We start from the raw sequence: 16,601 nt of genomic DNA, 5'->3' as shown, positions 1-16,601 counted from the left end.
GCCAAAGCACGGTACATCAACAATCGCTCTGCAAAGAAGAGGAAAAGGGGAAGAAGTGCAAGTGACTCAGATACCACTCGGTATTTCTGACTACAACCAGAAGACCAGTTACTGGAATCTTTCCTTGTGGAAGGAAAGCACAGTAAAGTTTGGTACAAAAAAACTTTTTAAGCATTTGTTAAATGTGGCTGTTCTAAATGCTTACATATTGTATTGTCAGAATGGAAACAAGGAGGGCCATGTGGAGTGAAGCTGATAAATGAGCTCATAACTAATTACCAACACAGTGCCCCTGAACAGGAGCAAACAAGGCCCTCTGATGTTGTCAGTGAATGTGAGCGACTTACTGTTAGACATATACCAGAAGAAAAATTAGCAATAAAAAACCGAAGAGTGGGCCTAATGAGATGTGTGCTGCATGCAACAAACCAGCAAACAAGACAGACATCATATAGATGCAAGACCTGTCCTGCAAACCCAGCATAGTGTACTGTACTGTGCTGTGCTTTACCACACTCAAAAACATTATTAAAACTCTTTGTGCCTAAAGTGATTTAGACTATTAAATCCGTACAGATTTAAGTGTTCACCCTATTTTTCCAGAAAGTTATTTCCACTGCTTTGTTAGATATAGCATTTGCATTATGGGAGAGATACAGCACTCACAGACATGCTCAATAGGTGTCATGCTGCAGGTGCTGTAAGTTGGAGGACAGCATCGCACTTCAGGGGTTAAATAGATTTAATTATATGCTCTCAGAGAGATAGTGGGGCTGGCCAGTACTTACCTCAGCTCAGTACACCCAATAGATACACAAAAAACAACCGAAAATTTACGTTCCTAGCATTCGGAATAAATGTTCCTTCATCAGGGAGGAGAAGGGGAAAGAAAGGGAAGAAGGGAAAGTGGATTTAGTTACTCACAACCCAGGTTATGAATCATTCTTCCCTTTCTTTCCCCTCTCTCCTCCTTGATGAAGGAACATTTATTCCGAAAGCTAGGAACGTAAATTTTCGGTTGTTTTTTGTGTATCTATCGTCTGTACTGAGCTGAGGTAAGTACTGGCCAGCCCCTCTATCTCTTTGTTAGTATTTGTTTCACATCTTTATATGAGATTTTCCATTAATTATTTAATTGTATGCTCTATAGAATATGCATCTGCCTTTGTTCATCATCACTTATGTTACCACTGTCCGCCCTTGGTAGCTGAGTAGTCAGCGCGACGGAATGTCATACCTAATGGTCCGGATTCGATTCCCGCTGGGTCAGAGATTTTCTCCACGCAGGGACTGGGTGTTGTGTTGTCATTATCATCGTCATTTCATCCCATCGACACCAAGTTGCCGAAGTGGCATCAACTCGAAAGACTTGCACCAGGCGAACGGTCTACCCAACAGGAGGCCCTAGCCACGTGGCATTTCCATGTCACCACTGCACATGCGTGGCAAGCTCAAACTTTTGGTTGGCCCCAGAGCAATGCTTCATGTCACGTTGGGTTGTATCCAAGTTACACTGTTCACGACTGCTGCACGCCTTGTATTCAGAGACTTGTGACGACTGCCTTCTGTCATCTGTGCTGTTAACCTTCCCTTTTTGTGGCCAATTCATGCACCTTCAAATCAAGACTAGTGACATTTGTGCCCTGCTCTTTTCCAGTATCTCTTAACTTCATTAATACAGTCCACAAGCTCCTGTCCTCTTTTATTTATTTCTTTAGCTGACTAGGTGTATTTGTTATCTTGTCCTGCTTTAAAATTCACGAGATCTTGCATAATTTGACCAGCAGCAAGATTCTGAGTTTCTAGTGTCTATTGCAGCAATTTATTAACTACCTCTACCTGATAATGAACAAAAAGTTGTCTCTCTGCTTTGAAATGTTTAGCTATACTGTTCTGCATCTCTTGCAGCTCTGTATTTGTACTTTATAGAATTTTGCCTGTTCTTAAAGCAAAATCCTTGATTAGCTTCAGTTTTTTTTCAATTGTTAGCAAGATCAGTTTAACTCTGCATAATTAATTGCACCGACTAGAAAGGTATCCAGCTCTTGGATTGTGTATGTCCATTTCCTACTGGCTAGACTTGGATGTCAGTGTGGAGGCATTTTGATCTTCAGTTCTACTGTATGCCCCAGAACTTGAATCAGCCAACACACCTTTCCTTGTGTCTGTAACTTCAACTAAGTCTGCATTCACCATGTCAGCCTCTTGTATTTGTCGTCAATCTTGGATTTGTTACTACACGACATCAAAAGGATCCTAACACAGCACTCCTGAGGTCCTTGCCATTGGTGGGGTTGCTTGTACACCTCAGCAATACACGTAGCCATACCATACGGGCAACCACATCATGGGTTGGGGTATTTGTTGAGAGGGCAGTCAAACGTGATTCTTGAAGAGGGCAGCGGCCATCTCACTAGTTGCAGGGGCGACAGTCCGGATGATTGACTGATCTGTCCTTGTAAAATCAACAAAAATGGTCTTTCTGTGTTGTTACCACAAACAGCTGAAAGCAATGAGAAACTACAACCGTACTGTATAGTTAAATGATGAAGGCATCCTCATAAGTAAAATATGCTGGAGGTAAAACAGTCTTCCCTTCGGATCTCTGTGCAGGAATTACAAAGGAGGATGCTGTCATAAGGAGAAACAAAGGTGGCATTCCATGCACTGGGGCGGAATGTTGGATCCATAAGTTGGGCAGGGTAGGTTAGAAAATTTAGAAAGGGAACTGGATAAGTTGAAGATATAAATAGTGGAAATTACTGAAGTTTGGTGACAGATAGGAGTGATGCTAGAATAGGTCTTAATAATGAATAAGAAAATATGAATGATAAACAGTTTAGACAAGAAGAGAATAGAACCTTTTGAAATGTGGTGCTAAAGAAGAATGCTGAAGATCAGAAGAGTAGGTCACATAAATAATGTGGAGGTACTGAAAAGAACTGCGAAGAAAAGAAATTCGTGGCATAACCTGACTAGAAGAGGAGGTTGGTCGATAGGATATATTCTAAGACTTCAAATTATCACCAGTTTAGTTTTGGAGGGAAGAGTGTGTGTGGTGGGGTGGGAGAATTATATGTAAGTTGCAGTAGTTATTTGGAGATAAAGACGCTTGTACAGGATAGAGCCAGCTATTGTTGCAGAGTACTGCACTTACAATCCAATTGTTCTGCAGCTCTTCCTTCTTGTGTAATCCAAATGCAATGAGAACCACAGTTCACATATACACCATTACCATTAATGTCTATTTTCCTAATTCACTTCTGTGGCATGTAGTCTATATTCAGTGTCGACAATTTCTAGTGTCCCAAAAATTACTCCCTTCTCACGCAGCAGATGTTAACTGATTCTTTTATTGTTTCTTGGTAGAACAATTTAATAAGAAGTGAAAAGCACAATATTGTATTTGTTCTACAGGATCAATTTATTTATTTAACTGGTTTTAAGCTGACAAGACCATAATTAGACTTTAACTGTCTAAAAGTCTGATGACAGCCTTGTAAGCTGAAAACCAATCAACTAAATAAATTGTTACTGCACTATGACCTTCCTCATTGGCTGCCCATTCAACACTGAACTCTTCTTCTACATCTGTCCAAGTATGTGCGATCTAATATGGAATTTCCTGTCTGTTAGTGCAAAACTTTTTCTTCTGGAATCATCTTAAAGGACAATGACCTAGAACTCACCAGAATAAGTGGTTGTGATCAGTTTTTGGTAAATTTATTGAGCAGTGTATCCTTACAGTTATAACAACAAGTGATGAGTCTCATTTTTCGCTTATTCAAAGATGTAAACAAACAAAATAGGTAAACAAACAAAATAGCGTAAAGTGTTTGTAAAATAATCAGTGGGGAACCTACCAGATATCTGTTTGTAAAATAATCAGTGGGAAACCTACCAGATATCCATAAATAGTGAGAGAGTGTCTGTGTGTTTTAGAAAGCCATATTTGGCATAATTAGGCTCTACTTTTCTGAGGCAGCAAATGCAACGTGACGATCAGATCCTACAGTCTTAGAAGGTGTAAGAAGATCCCTGAAAGTTGCAGTTGGCTGGGCATGGCATCTTGAAGCACCTAGCTCAACCAGTCACATAACATGATTAGGACGCTGTTGTCTCACCTTTAACCATTTACACTTTGTTGAAAGCTGGCAACAGTGCTGCCACTTGGCAAGAATCTTGTTATACAGCATCAATCCCCCCCCTCATAGCATTACCTTACAGTGCTGTGAGAATTTTTTTGTGCTCACTGTAGGATTCGGTTTGTACAGGATAGTGCTACTTGCCATGGCTCTTTTAAGAGTACATTTTCCAGGATGCCTTATTTGATTGTGTGGGGATGTGAAGTGCTTCCCCTCCCCTCTATCGCCACATGGAAATTTCTTACGGGATACATGAAAACTTATGTTTTCATTGAAAAACTGTGGTCTCTTAAACTTCTATCAGAAACTGTAACTTGAGAAATGGAAGCCATTTACCTGCTGTGTATGACAGGTGCATTTTCCACATGCCTACAGCAGTTGCTGAACTAGAAAGATCACCACTTGGATGATATATTTTTTCAAACCTGTACTAAACTGTCTTTGCCTGATATTAATGTTTCTTAAACAACATTATTTATATAATCTTTGGAAAAATAAAAATAATAAGTTGTTCAGAAATACAGTAGCACTCTAAAGTATTTTGACAACACAAAATTCTTTATTATTTCTCTTAAAATAAAACGCTCAGTGTCTTGAGTATAGTGAAGAGCATTATAACTGCAATAATTTGAAGCTGTCAGGTTGGGACTAGTTTGTTTGTATTTCGCGATGCCTGACGAATACGAGTTTCAGCGAGCTCAAAAGTATTTTGACACGCAGTTTGCTTCTTAGCTCTTATTTCTACTGATATTTACTGACAGTAATTATTTCAATATGCCAAAACATAAGGAATGTTCCAGTGACTTTAGAAACATTGTGATAAATATGTTAAAGCAAGGACTGAAACAAACTGAAGTTGCTCATAATTTTAAAGTGTCTCATCAGCTCGTTAGTACATGGAAAAAATTATATAATAAATGAAAGACTGTCGAAAATAAGCCTTGCAGTGGATGTCCAAAAAAGTCTCCTAAAGTCGACCATATTATATGAAAGTTATCAACAAGTGATGTTCAAAACTTGGCTGTAATGAAACAAAGAAATTGAAAGAAAAATATAACATCGACATTTGGGTTTCCACTGTCAAACAATGCTTGAAGATCGACGAAATGGCCTTTAGTCTCTATAAAAAAACAGGAAGGTCCGACTTGCGTTCGCAAAATGACATAAATCACAGTCAAGTTTAGACTGGTCTAAAAGTCTGTGGAGTAGCAATAGCAAATTTAATTGAACATCATATGATGGTACCAAGTATGTTCGATGTCCAGTAATTAACAGATATGGCCTTTGGTACCAAATTCCCACGGTCAAATATGGAGGTGGCAGTGGGATGGTTTGGGAACGTTTTTCACGCTCTGGAGTTGCCCCGTTAGTTCAAACTGAAGGTAATATGGATTGGTTCATTCACAAAAAGGTAATGAAGACTCAAATGCTACCATCTGCTAAACACCACATGCCAGCTCGATGGTATTTTCAAAAAGTTAATAGTTCCAATCACAAGTCGAAGTACATTAGCAATTTTTTAAAATGTAAAAAAGTCAAGGTTTTGGAGTGGCTAAATCAGAGTCCGGATTTGAATCCTATAGAACATCTGTGGGAGGAGTTGGATTGTTGAATCAGAATAAAAACTTATTCAAACAAAAATGCTTTTTGTTGCAGCTCTCAAAAATGAGTGGGATAAAATTCTGATAGATTGATTCCAAAAGATGATCGACTCTATGCCAGTGCAGTGGCTGTGATAAAAGCCAAGGGATAGCCCACTAAATACTGATTTTCTTATTACAGTAAATGATAATTATGTGTTAAAAATTTTTTTCAACTGTATCAAAATACTTTTGCTCCACCGTAATACTCATTAAAAAAAATTACAATCTATTATGTTGCGAACAAGGGCTACTTGGTCCTATTCTGTAGAACACTGAATATCCTCCATTAATGAAATAAATTACTGATTTTCATGTTTCATATTTGTTTTTAATTAATCTAGTTAATATGTATGTCAACTTATTTTTAAGTACTATTGTATCTGTGTTATCATGTGAAAGCTCACTGCTGTAAAAAGTATTAAATGCTCTAATAATAATTACTGACCATTTCAAAGCAATTTTGAGCTTATGAATTCATCTCTCTTTTTGTTTTAGGAGGACAGCTTTATGTCGTCAATGGACCGAACATGCAACGAAACAATCAAATTGGAGGGTTTCAAATAAGTCTAACAGTACCTAAACCTATTACAAAATTTACAGGGTCTCTTTCATTAAAGAACCCTCATGACATTGCAGTAACTGCAGATGGACATGAAGTATACATCGTCGAGCTAAATCCATTTAAAATATGGAAATTTTATGATGGTATGCAGGAATAATGTATCTAATTCTGTACTTACGGAAGCTATCAGCAAACAAAGTAGATATAAAACTTCCCGGCAGATCAATCAGCCCTCAACTCGAACCTGAGACCTTTGCTTTTTGCAGACAAGTGCTCACTGACTGACTTATCCAAACACCAATCATGCCCCACCCACACAGCTTTACTTCCACCATTACCTCATTTCTACCTTCCAGACTTTAGCTGTCAATGAGCATATGCCTGCAAAAGGCAAAGGTCTCATGTTCAAGTCCTGTTCCAGAACACAATTTTGATCTGCCAGCAAGTTTCAAATTAGCATGCACTCCACTGCAGAGTGAAAACTGATTCTAGAAAGTGATATAAATATAGCACAGAAGTATGTTTATTGGTCTTTTGTGAAAGTAATTACTAACAGTATTTCAAAAAGAATGGAAACAGCTTAGCAGTGGTTTATTATGTAAATCCATTGTGTCTGTGTATGTGCGGATGGATATGTGTGTGTGTGTGTGTGTGTGTGTGTGTGTGTGTGTGTGTGTGTGTGTGCGTGTGTGCGTGTGTGTGTGCGCGCAAGTGTACACCTGTCCTTTTTTTCCCCTACGGTAAGTCTTTCCGCTCCCAGGATTGGAATGACTCCTTACCCTCTCCCATAAAACCCACATCCTTTCGTCTTTCCCTCTCCTTCCCTCTTTCCTGAAGAAGCGCAACAGTTGGTTGCGAAAGCTAGAAATTTTGTGTGTTATTTTATTGTGCCTGTCTACCGGCGCTTTCCCGCTTGGTAAGTCTTGGAGTCTTTGTTTTTAATTTATTATGTAAATGGTTAGATAAAACATCTACTCACCAAGCGGCATCAGAACACACACATATAAAAGAAGATTGTAATTAGGCAAGCTAATGGAGCCAGTGATTTCTTCTTCAGGCAGAAGGGGTGAAGGAAAAGGACTGGAGAGGTCTAGGAAATGGGGTAGACCTCAGAAAAGTCACCCAGAACCGCAGGGCTGGGGAGACTTACCGAACAGGATGAGAAGGAAAGACTGATTGTTGGGGACTGCACTGGATAAGATTTGAAAACCTGAGAGCTTAAAGGTGGAACACAGGGCAATATCTAAGGCAGAGATTACTGCTTAAACATTGTGTACAAGTTAATAAGAGTGAAAAGCTAAGTGCGTTGTTGCATATACTAAAGTGAGAGGGGCACAGCAAAAAATAGACAGTAAGAAAATGGAAGATGTAGAAAACTAAAACAAAGTGAAGAAAGGAATAGTTACAGTGAAGAAATGCCAAGACAGAAGAAATTAACATAAATTAAGGCCACGTGGGTGGTGAGAACCAAGGATACGTTGTAGCACTAGTTCTCACCTGCAGAGTTCAGAGAAACTAGTTTCTTGCGGAGAATCCAGATGTCACATGTTTTGAAATTGGCATCGAGGTCAAGATTGTCAAGTTGTCAAGCATACTCTGCAACAGGATATTGTGTGTTGCCAGTATACAACCTCTGCCTATGCCCATTCATCCTGACTGATAAATAGGTGGTAGAAAGGCTGACAGTGTTTACGTAATAATAGCTGGTATATGATGTGTAATTTCACAGGTGGCTCTCCCTTTTGATAGTATATGTTTTGCCAGTTACATGGCTGGTATAGGTGGTGGTAGGAGGGTGCTTGCTGAGTAGATTTCTCATCTATCCAATTACATTATGCTGCCAAAAATGACTAGGTTTAGAGAGAAATAACAGGGATCGGGCCAGATCTTCAGCTTCAAACATTTAGAAATTAATTCATGATGTAAAATGGAAAGAAGAACTGTTGGAAACAGAGATAGTACAAATGTACAGATTGAGAACATAAAGAAAGGCTTTCACAAAACCCCGCATCTAGAGAGACAATGGGCAGAAAAATATTTAGAAGTAACAATGAACAAAGAGCTGAGTCTTTTCCAAAACACTAATAAGGAATTGCTGTTAACTAGTAGACAGAAATTGAAGCTAAAATGTAAAGAAATCACAGAGTGGAAATAGAAATGAAAGATGTGGAAAGTGTTCAAAAACACTAAAAACAACATAGTTATTGACAAGCAGAAAATTTGAGTACAAAAGGGCAAGAAAGAAGACTAGAAGTCAATGCACAGACTGAAAGGAAAGAGACTAGCTTAAGATCCACGGACGAAAAGAATTAAGTGAATATTGATGAGCCAGGTCCCATCTCCAAAGTTTTAGAATTACTGTTGCAAACAGAGGACATGAAAATTAATTGATTGGTGAAGCAAGTGCCCAGTTTTCTCCTGTTATGACCATTACTTTATCAGCAGTAGGATATTGGCTGCTGCTAGTGTGGATAGTATGTCTATAGGCATTCATTCCGACTAAAATTTGAAGTAGTCATGCCAATATAAAGTAACAGACAAAACCTATTCTGTTGATACATCATCATTGTGCTTCAAAGAGTAGTAGCCCTTTCATTGATTGTGTATGTTTTGCCAGCTGTAGCACTGGTACTGGCAAGGTAAATAATAAACCCTGGGTGAGACAGATGCCTTAATGACAGCAATGGTATGATGCCTCTTTGTATTGATGATAGTATTAAGAATGCTTCTAGCATGCATATTTCACATAAGCAAGACTGTCTTTCTCCAACATGTGCTTGACTCTTGTCATTCACTTAGTCTTACAAGGACAGGTCCCAGAGGATGGGTTCAATGGTTTTGAAATCACTTGTACAGTGGTGTACGTTGGGGTCCAAGATTGTAACACCCTGTAGCCATTCAACCCCATGGACCCTCTTTTGTGAGTGATCAACAGAAAAGAATTGAAGAATTCTGCTAATCCATTACACCTTTAAAAAGAGTAGCTATATCAGATGGTGCCATAGTGTAGTGGTTAAGTTATTTGGCAGATATGCTGAAGTTTGTGGGTTGAATCCCGTTAGGTGCCTTACAAAGACAACTGTATCATTATTTTTCTTCATTTAATTGATCAAATATATTTTTTCATTTCCAATCCTTTGATGTGTCACTTTAGCGATTATGTTTTTTAAACTTCCTTTTATTAAATTTTCATTTGGAATCTTTGTCAATGTGATTATAATAATTATTATTTCTCTATCATAGTATTTTGACGTTTGAAAATACTGATCTGTCAGTTGAAAAACAAAAGAGGTAATAATATATCTAAAAACAAAGATGATGTGACTTACCAAACAAAGCACTGGCATGTCGATACACACACAAACATACACACAAAATTCAAGCTTTCGCAACCAACGGTTGCTACATCAGGAAAGGGGGGAAGGAGAGGGAAAGACGAAAGGATGTGGGTTTTAAGGGAGAGGGTAAGGAGTGATTCCAATCATGGGAGCGGTAAGACTTACCTTATGGGGAAAAAAGGACAGGTATACACTCGCACACCGCACATACACAGACACAAGCAGACAAGAGGTAATAATCTGTTTATATTGACTGTGCAGTGCTGTCAAAAATTTACTCTTCATTACAAGATGTAAACACTATTGGATGGTAATTGTTACAGAAACATCTAAAACATAAATTCTTCACACACCTTGGCCAAGATAATGCAGATGAATATTTAAACAAAAGAGGGTTTTATAAGTAAATTGAAATTCAAGCAAAATGAGTAATAAAAATAATGACTGGAATAATGTGCATTGAAATATAGAATGATTAAAAGGAAAAAAAATTAGTCGAAGGAAATTCACCAGGATGAATGGCTGCAGGGTGTGGTACCTGGGACTCTAATTTACACCACTGTGTAATCCCATTCCCGGAGACCTCCCCTTGTTAGATAACATGATTGCCCGTTGCATCTCTATTCTCTTACAGGGTTTTTCTTTGCCCTGTTTTATATTTATGTTGTGTGTATGACTCCTTTCCAAATTATCTTTGTTTGGTTTCTGATACACAGCCTCACCTCTACTATTTCCTCAGCTTTTATTTGTCATTGATTCCTTTTAGCTCTTCAGATTTATTTTCAGTTATCTCCTAGCATTTCGTTATTAGTTCTGTGCAATATCCAATTTAGGTGGTAAACCATGATTACCTCAGAATCATTTCCTGCACCTTGAAGTGTTTTTTCCTTCCATCTAGTGCAATTTCAAATTCACCTGCTGAAGACTGTTTCATGTTGTTATTACATAATAAATCAGCAAAAAATAAAGGTAAAAATGCAAGATGTCAGGAGTAACACAGGGTGACCATCATCTGGTTGACTGTAAAATTGTTTTTCCATATGTAAATATAAAAAGTAAAGAAGAAATTGTTAATGAGGAGGAAAAGTTTAAAACTGAAATGAAAACTCCCTAAGAATAATGTACATAGCCTAGAGAATGAAAAAGTGGTGAGATGAAAAGTTAACTGAAACAGAATTTGACAAAACACAGATACAATTAAATATATTGTTAATGCTCTACATGGGGCAGCCAAAGAAGCCCTGGGCGATAAAATTAAGTATGAAAAAAAAATCTTTATACTCTTTTGATACAGACATAGTTAAAGAGGTACAAATAAAAAAAGAAAAATATTTAAAATGGCTAAATACACAAAGAGTACAGCACAAGATAGAATTAAGAGCACACAAGCAAAAATTAGGAAAATGGTGACAGAAGAAAAAAATAAGAATTGGGATAATACCTATAATAAAGTGGATAATCTAATGGGAGGTAAGAGGTGGTCAGGGGCATGTAAGGTATTGAAAACACTGAGAGAAAATTCTAAAGAAACTCAACAAATTAACTTCTTTATTATCCAAATACGACTTCAAAAAAAAGGAAATGCTACTTTAATTGGAGGAGTACCAACTGAACTGGGAAATATGGTGCTGATAAATTACATGAACATTTGAGAAGCCTCTTCGAAAAATGCTTAAATAGCAAAGCCATTCCAGAAGACTGGAAAGTAGGATTTATATCAACAATCTACAAGAAAGGAAGAAAAGATGAGTGTGAGAACTACAGAGGAATAACCGTACCTAATGTATTTAGCAGACTATATGGAAGGATGTTGTTGTTGTGGTCTTCAGTCCTGAGACTGGTTTGATGCATCTCTCCATGCTACTCTATCCTGTGCAAGCTTCTTCTTCTCCCAGTACCTACTGCACCCTACATCCTTCTGAATCTGTTTAGTGTATTCATCTCTTGGTCTCCCTCTATGATTTTTACCCTCCACGCTGCCCTCCAATACTAAATTGGTGATCCCTCAATGTCTCAGAACATGTCCTACCAACCGATCCGTTCTTCTAGTCAAGTTGTCACATACTCCTCTTCTCCCCAATTCTATTCAATACTTCATCATTAGTTATATGATCTACCCATCTAATCTTCAGCATTCTTCTGTAGCACCACATTTCGAAAGCTTCTATTCTCTTCTGGTCTAAACTATTTATTGTCCACGTTTCACTTCCGTATTGTCCACGTTTCACTTCCGTATTGTCCACGTTTCACTTCCGTATTGTCCACGTTTCACTTCCGTACGTGGCTACGCTCCATACAAATACTTTCAGAAACGCCTTCCTGACATCTAAATCTATACTCGATGTTAACAATTTTTTCTACTTCAGAAACGCTTTCCTTGTCATTGCCAGTCTACATTTTATATCCTCTCTACTTTGACCATTATCAGTTATTTTGCTCCCCAAATAGCAAAACTCATTTACTACTTTAAGTGTCTCACTTCCTAATCTAATTCCCTCAGCATCACCCGACTTAATTCGACTACTTTGAAGATGAAGATCCGGCCCAATCCCTGTTATTTGTCTCTGAACCTAGTAATTTTTGGCAGCATTAAAGCTTTCAGCCATTAAGGCTTTTGTCAACAATAGACGCACGCAAGCACGCGCACGCACACACACACACAGACGACTGCAGCATCAGGCAGTACACCAGTACATGATGGGAATGGCACCTAGGTGGGGGTAAGGAGGAGGCTGTGGTGGGGAGGGGGAGGGGTAGTATGGTGAGGGTGGCAGGCATTGAAGTGCTTGCAGGTGAGATGGAGGGCAGGGGAAATTTGGGAAAGGGAGGGGGGGAGAGTAGTGGAAAAGGAGAGAAATAAAAAGACCGGGCATGGTGGTGAAATGACGGCTTTGTAGTGCTGGAATGGGAACAGGGAAGGGGCTTGTTGATCCCTGTCCTCACTCATCCATCTTTTGAAGACAGTTCGCAGGGATACCTAGGCGAGAAAGAATCAGAAATGAAGTCATCATGAGGAGAATGGATGTTACAAATTCAATTGCAGATTTTATAGAAGAAAAACGACTGTTATGGTATTGACATACAATAAGGATGTCACTAAAGAGAATTATGGAATTGGAGCCACCAGGGTGAAAGACCGGGTGTGGTGAGAGACTGCCAACCACATGGATTCAAGAATTTCAGACTTTTATGGGAAGAAGATATATTGAAGAAAATTTATATTGTGAAACCAGATTATTATTATTATTATTATTACTTGTGCACCTGTTGGCTTAAAACAAATTATAAATTTTTATAACAGAATATAGTTTTGTAAGAGATACCAATCCATTCAGAATTCCTTTATTGTGTCTTATTTTACAATCAACTGATCATACTACTAGAAGAGTTTTATACAAATTGAAGATTTTTCTACCTATGCAGCACTTCTAAATAGGAAATTGTAATAAACAATAGGAAGGTATACTATGGTGTTTCAGCATCTTAGAAAATGTAGGTTATACAGACATAGAAGATGGGAGAAATGATTCAACAAAGGTTAAATTTAACACATACAGCAAAATATGTCACAGGTATGAAAAAAGCAAAAGAAACAAGGGAAAAAAATCTCAAATTGAAGGAGGTATTACAAGGGATTTGGGAGTGTTTCAAGCAAATAACAGTTTCACACAAGAGAAGCAATGAAAATGTGAAGAAATCGGAAAAGAAGCTTCCATTGTGTATACACCGTGTTTCACTAGTTATGATACCAGATGGCACTATAACTATCAACAGAGAGAAAACTGTACTACCATTCAAAGATGTTTTATGTAATTTAAGAGATGAATTGGGAACCTACACAGATAACGAGATACCAGATGAAGTGCACAAAGCCATTTCTCAATAGACAAATTATTTACAGAATGTTTGCAAAAGAAGACAGACCATTTTCTTTCACCATAAAAGGGACTGACAAGACAAAAAGATTATAGATCCACCAGCTTCCTTTTTGTAATGTAAATGACATTCAGTAAAATGATCACCATCAGCATGGGAAAATTTGTTTTTCACCACATAAATGAATAAATTAGCTTCAGAAGTGGACATGACACAGTGGACTGTTTGGAAATCATGAAGCAATGAATAGAATTATCACTTTGTCTGGAATTGGGAGGAACAATTAAGAAACAAGAACCTCTATGTTAATATACTAAAGTACAATTAAGCTAAATTAACAGTTTCCATTACACTCTATGAGAGTGAGAAATTCTGAATGGAAAGGAGGGGTCATCCGGCAAGAAGATTCTGCATCACAAAAGCCACTCTCAGCACCCCTGAACAGAGTTTTAAATTGGTGAAACAAACAAGGAATACATTTTAATGTAATATTTAGAAACTGCCTCTGTTTTGCTAATGGCATTTTACTGTTTGCCTCTAGAGCAGTTAAACTTCTGTGAATGGAAGAACACAGTAGTGTCTTTGAAAGTAGTACTAAAAATCCCTTACAGTAAGACTAAAATAATGATCAGTGAACATATCAAAAGAGTACAACAGTGAAGTCATAGACCCAAAAGAAGACAACATTTGGATAGACAGAATATGGAATGAATGGAAGAGTAAACATTGCATGGAGTGCTTGTTGTAAACTAAAAGGTTTTCGAAACCAGACTTTTGATATGTCTAAAAAGGAAGGTCAACAGTTGGTCTACAATACAGGTTTTGACATATGACTGAGAGACATGGACTTTTCATATGAAAACTGTTCAAAAAGCGTCAGCTGCTCATTGAGTGATGGAGAGGTGCCTGTTGGAGATTACTGGAAGAGACAGGAAAACAAATGAATTGGAAGTCTATGAGGCATGTAGCCAAGCAAATGAATACTAAACAGACCAAAGAGTTTCTCTTCTGGGTTCAGAGAGAGAGAGAACACTGACACAATAACTTGATGGAAGGTGTGCATGGTAGGTGTCACTATAAAACACACAGGAGTGACACAGATGTGTCTAGCTGAGGACTGTAATTCATGGAGAAGTCTAGAGGTGGCCTTAGTACATCAGAAGATAAGAAAAGACTGCTGACGATAATTGACAGACAAAGTCTGAAATGCAATTTAAGCACTATTTTGTTCCTCTTTTTTTCCTCCTTCAATATTGTGATTGCATGTATTTTGTTTTATGTAAACATAGGTTTTCTTTTTGTGAAAATGAATCGCTACGAATACAAGAATGAAGTCCCGTTTTCAATTCTTTTGTCAGAACAAAACATCCAGGAATGTGTTGAAAATCTGACATATTCTGTTTTCGCAATTTTGAAATATCTCCCCAGTTTTTTTGTTTATGCATTTATTCATGAAATACTATTGTGTGAAAGAATATAATCAGCAACAATAGGAACAGAATCTAGGAGGAAATTACAACAACAACCGAATTTGTATAAACTACTATTGCCAGATCAAGTTTAAACTAAATATGGAAAGAAACATTATGATGCCACTTCTATTCCCAATCCTTTGTACCAATATCCCTGTGGAACACCAAATTGCAAGCCCTGCCTCATTGACACCCCCCCCCCCCCCCCCACTCCCCTCCCACACACGAAATCACCAGCTCCAGTGCTTGTGCATCACATTCCTAACCTGCACACTGCTGAACCCTCAGCCACAATTCCCAGCCATTCTTCCCACTTCTTTCCTTCCTCACCCCAGAATTCCTGCTGAACTGCAGTCATGACTCAATGCCTCTTGATTTTCTCATTTACCTGTAAGTTTAAAATGTCAGATGGAATACTGAATCACAGAAAATACCACAAATAAGAATATCAGACACTTACAATACCTTTTGTACTGGATTAAAAATTATTTTACTTGAACACAAAAAACTTCAGATTTCCACAGCCATTAATCTACTGCATACTACCTCATAACTTTCTTCCTCTCTTTAGTAATTTTAGAGAGGGTATTAATGCACTAACCTTACTACATACTTAGGAGAAAAGCAGTAATGCTGTATGGCTCACTCTGATCCTTATATTAGTTTATGAATAAGATGTTGGAAGAACCAGAATGAATATCTTAATAGCAGGTGGAAATTGGAATGTACCTACCTTAATGTGAGGCACGAACATTTGATTCACAATTGTTGGATTTAGGAAAATCCTGTTGGTCAGACTGTGGAAAATAGGAAGTAGTCAGAGAGATGTGACAAGAATTCAAGAAAAGTTACAGACCTAAAACTTAAAGAGCAAATCGGACGGAATTTGCACAGGAACTAGAAAAGGTGTAAGGAGAGCTACTATAAACTGATAAATGCGCTAGGGAAGGAAGATGGCAAAATCATCAAACATGGAATGACAGAGAGATACATCAGACAGTATTTTGAAAAATTAAATAATTCTGAATATTCAAGTATCGAACCACAGGAGATGCCAAAGAAAAAAATATTCAGTGTGGAGCTCCCTCTAACATAGGCAGAGTTGAAAATGCCCTGCAGTGCCAACATGATCAAAGCAGCTGAAGTGCAAGGATTGTCTTAGGATTCATGTGCCCATTTGCAACAAAGAAAAACAGCCTAAGATTTGACTAAATATGTCATTGGCACTTTACTTGAGAAACAAACCCCAGAACTTACAGGGGCATTACTCTCCTGTTCGATGGACTAAAAAAAATGATATGAAGATGAAGAACCATTATTGGACCACAGGTAGAACAAAAGCACTACAGTTTTAGAAGAAGCAGAGCAACAACATATGTCTTATATTTTGTATAAGGTTGATCGAGGGCAGACCCCAGAAAAAAAGAAAAGATTCCTTCATTTTCTTAGGTATTGAGGCGACTGTTGCTAGTGTAAGGGCACATACATTAAAAGACAAGGGACCAAGAGAATGGCCAAGGAAGAGATGGATCAGTCAGATAGAAGCGATCTATTAGGGAGCAGTT

General features: G+C 37.9%; 1 protein-coding gene across 5 annotated transcripts in view; it reads left to right on the top strand.

Annotated features, from left to right (window-relative positions):
- Positions 1–16,601, top strand: part of LOC126272765 (peptidyl-alpha-hydroxyglycine alpha-amidating lyase 1) — an 89,782-nt gene that overhangs the window by 71,163 nt on the left and 2,018 nt on the right. For all 5 annotated transcript variants that reach the window (XM_049975892.1, XM_049975893.1, XM_049975889.1 and 2 more), the window contains exon 7: positions 6,284–6,493. In XM_049975892.1, the coding sequence (XP_049831849.1) occupies positions 6,284–6,493 (210 nt within the window). The remainder of the gene's footprint in view (positions 1–6,283; positions 6,494–16,601) is intronic.

This window comes from Schistocerca gregaria, chromosome 5, assembly GCF_023897955.1.
Source record: "Schistocerca gregaria isolate iqSchGreg1 chromosome 5, iqSchGreg1.2, whole genome shotgun sequence".
NCBI lineage: Eukaryota > Metazoa > Arthropoda > Insecta > Orthoptera > Acrididae > Schistocerca > Schistocerca gregaria.
This window is presented reverse-complemented; position numbering and strand designations above follow the sequence as displayed.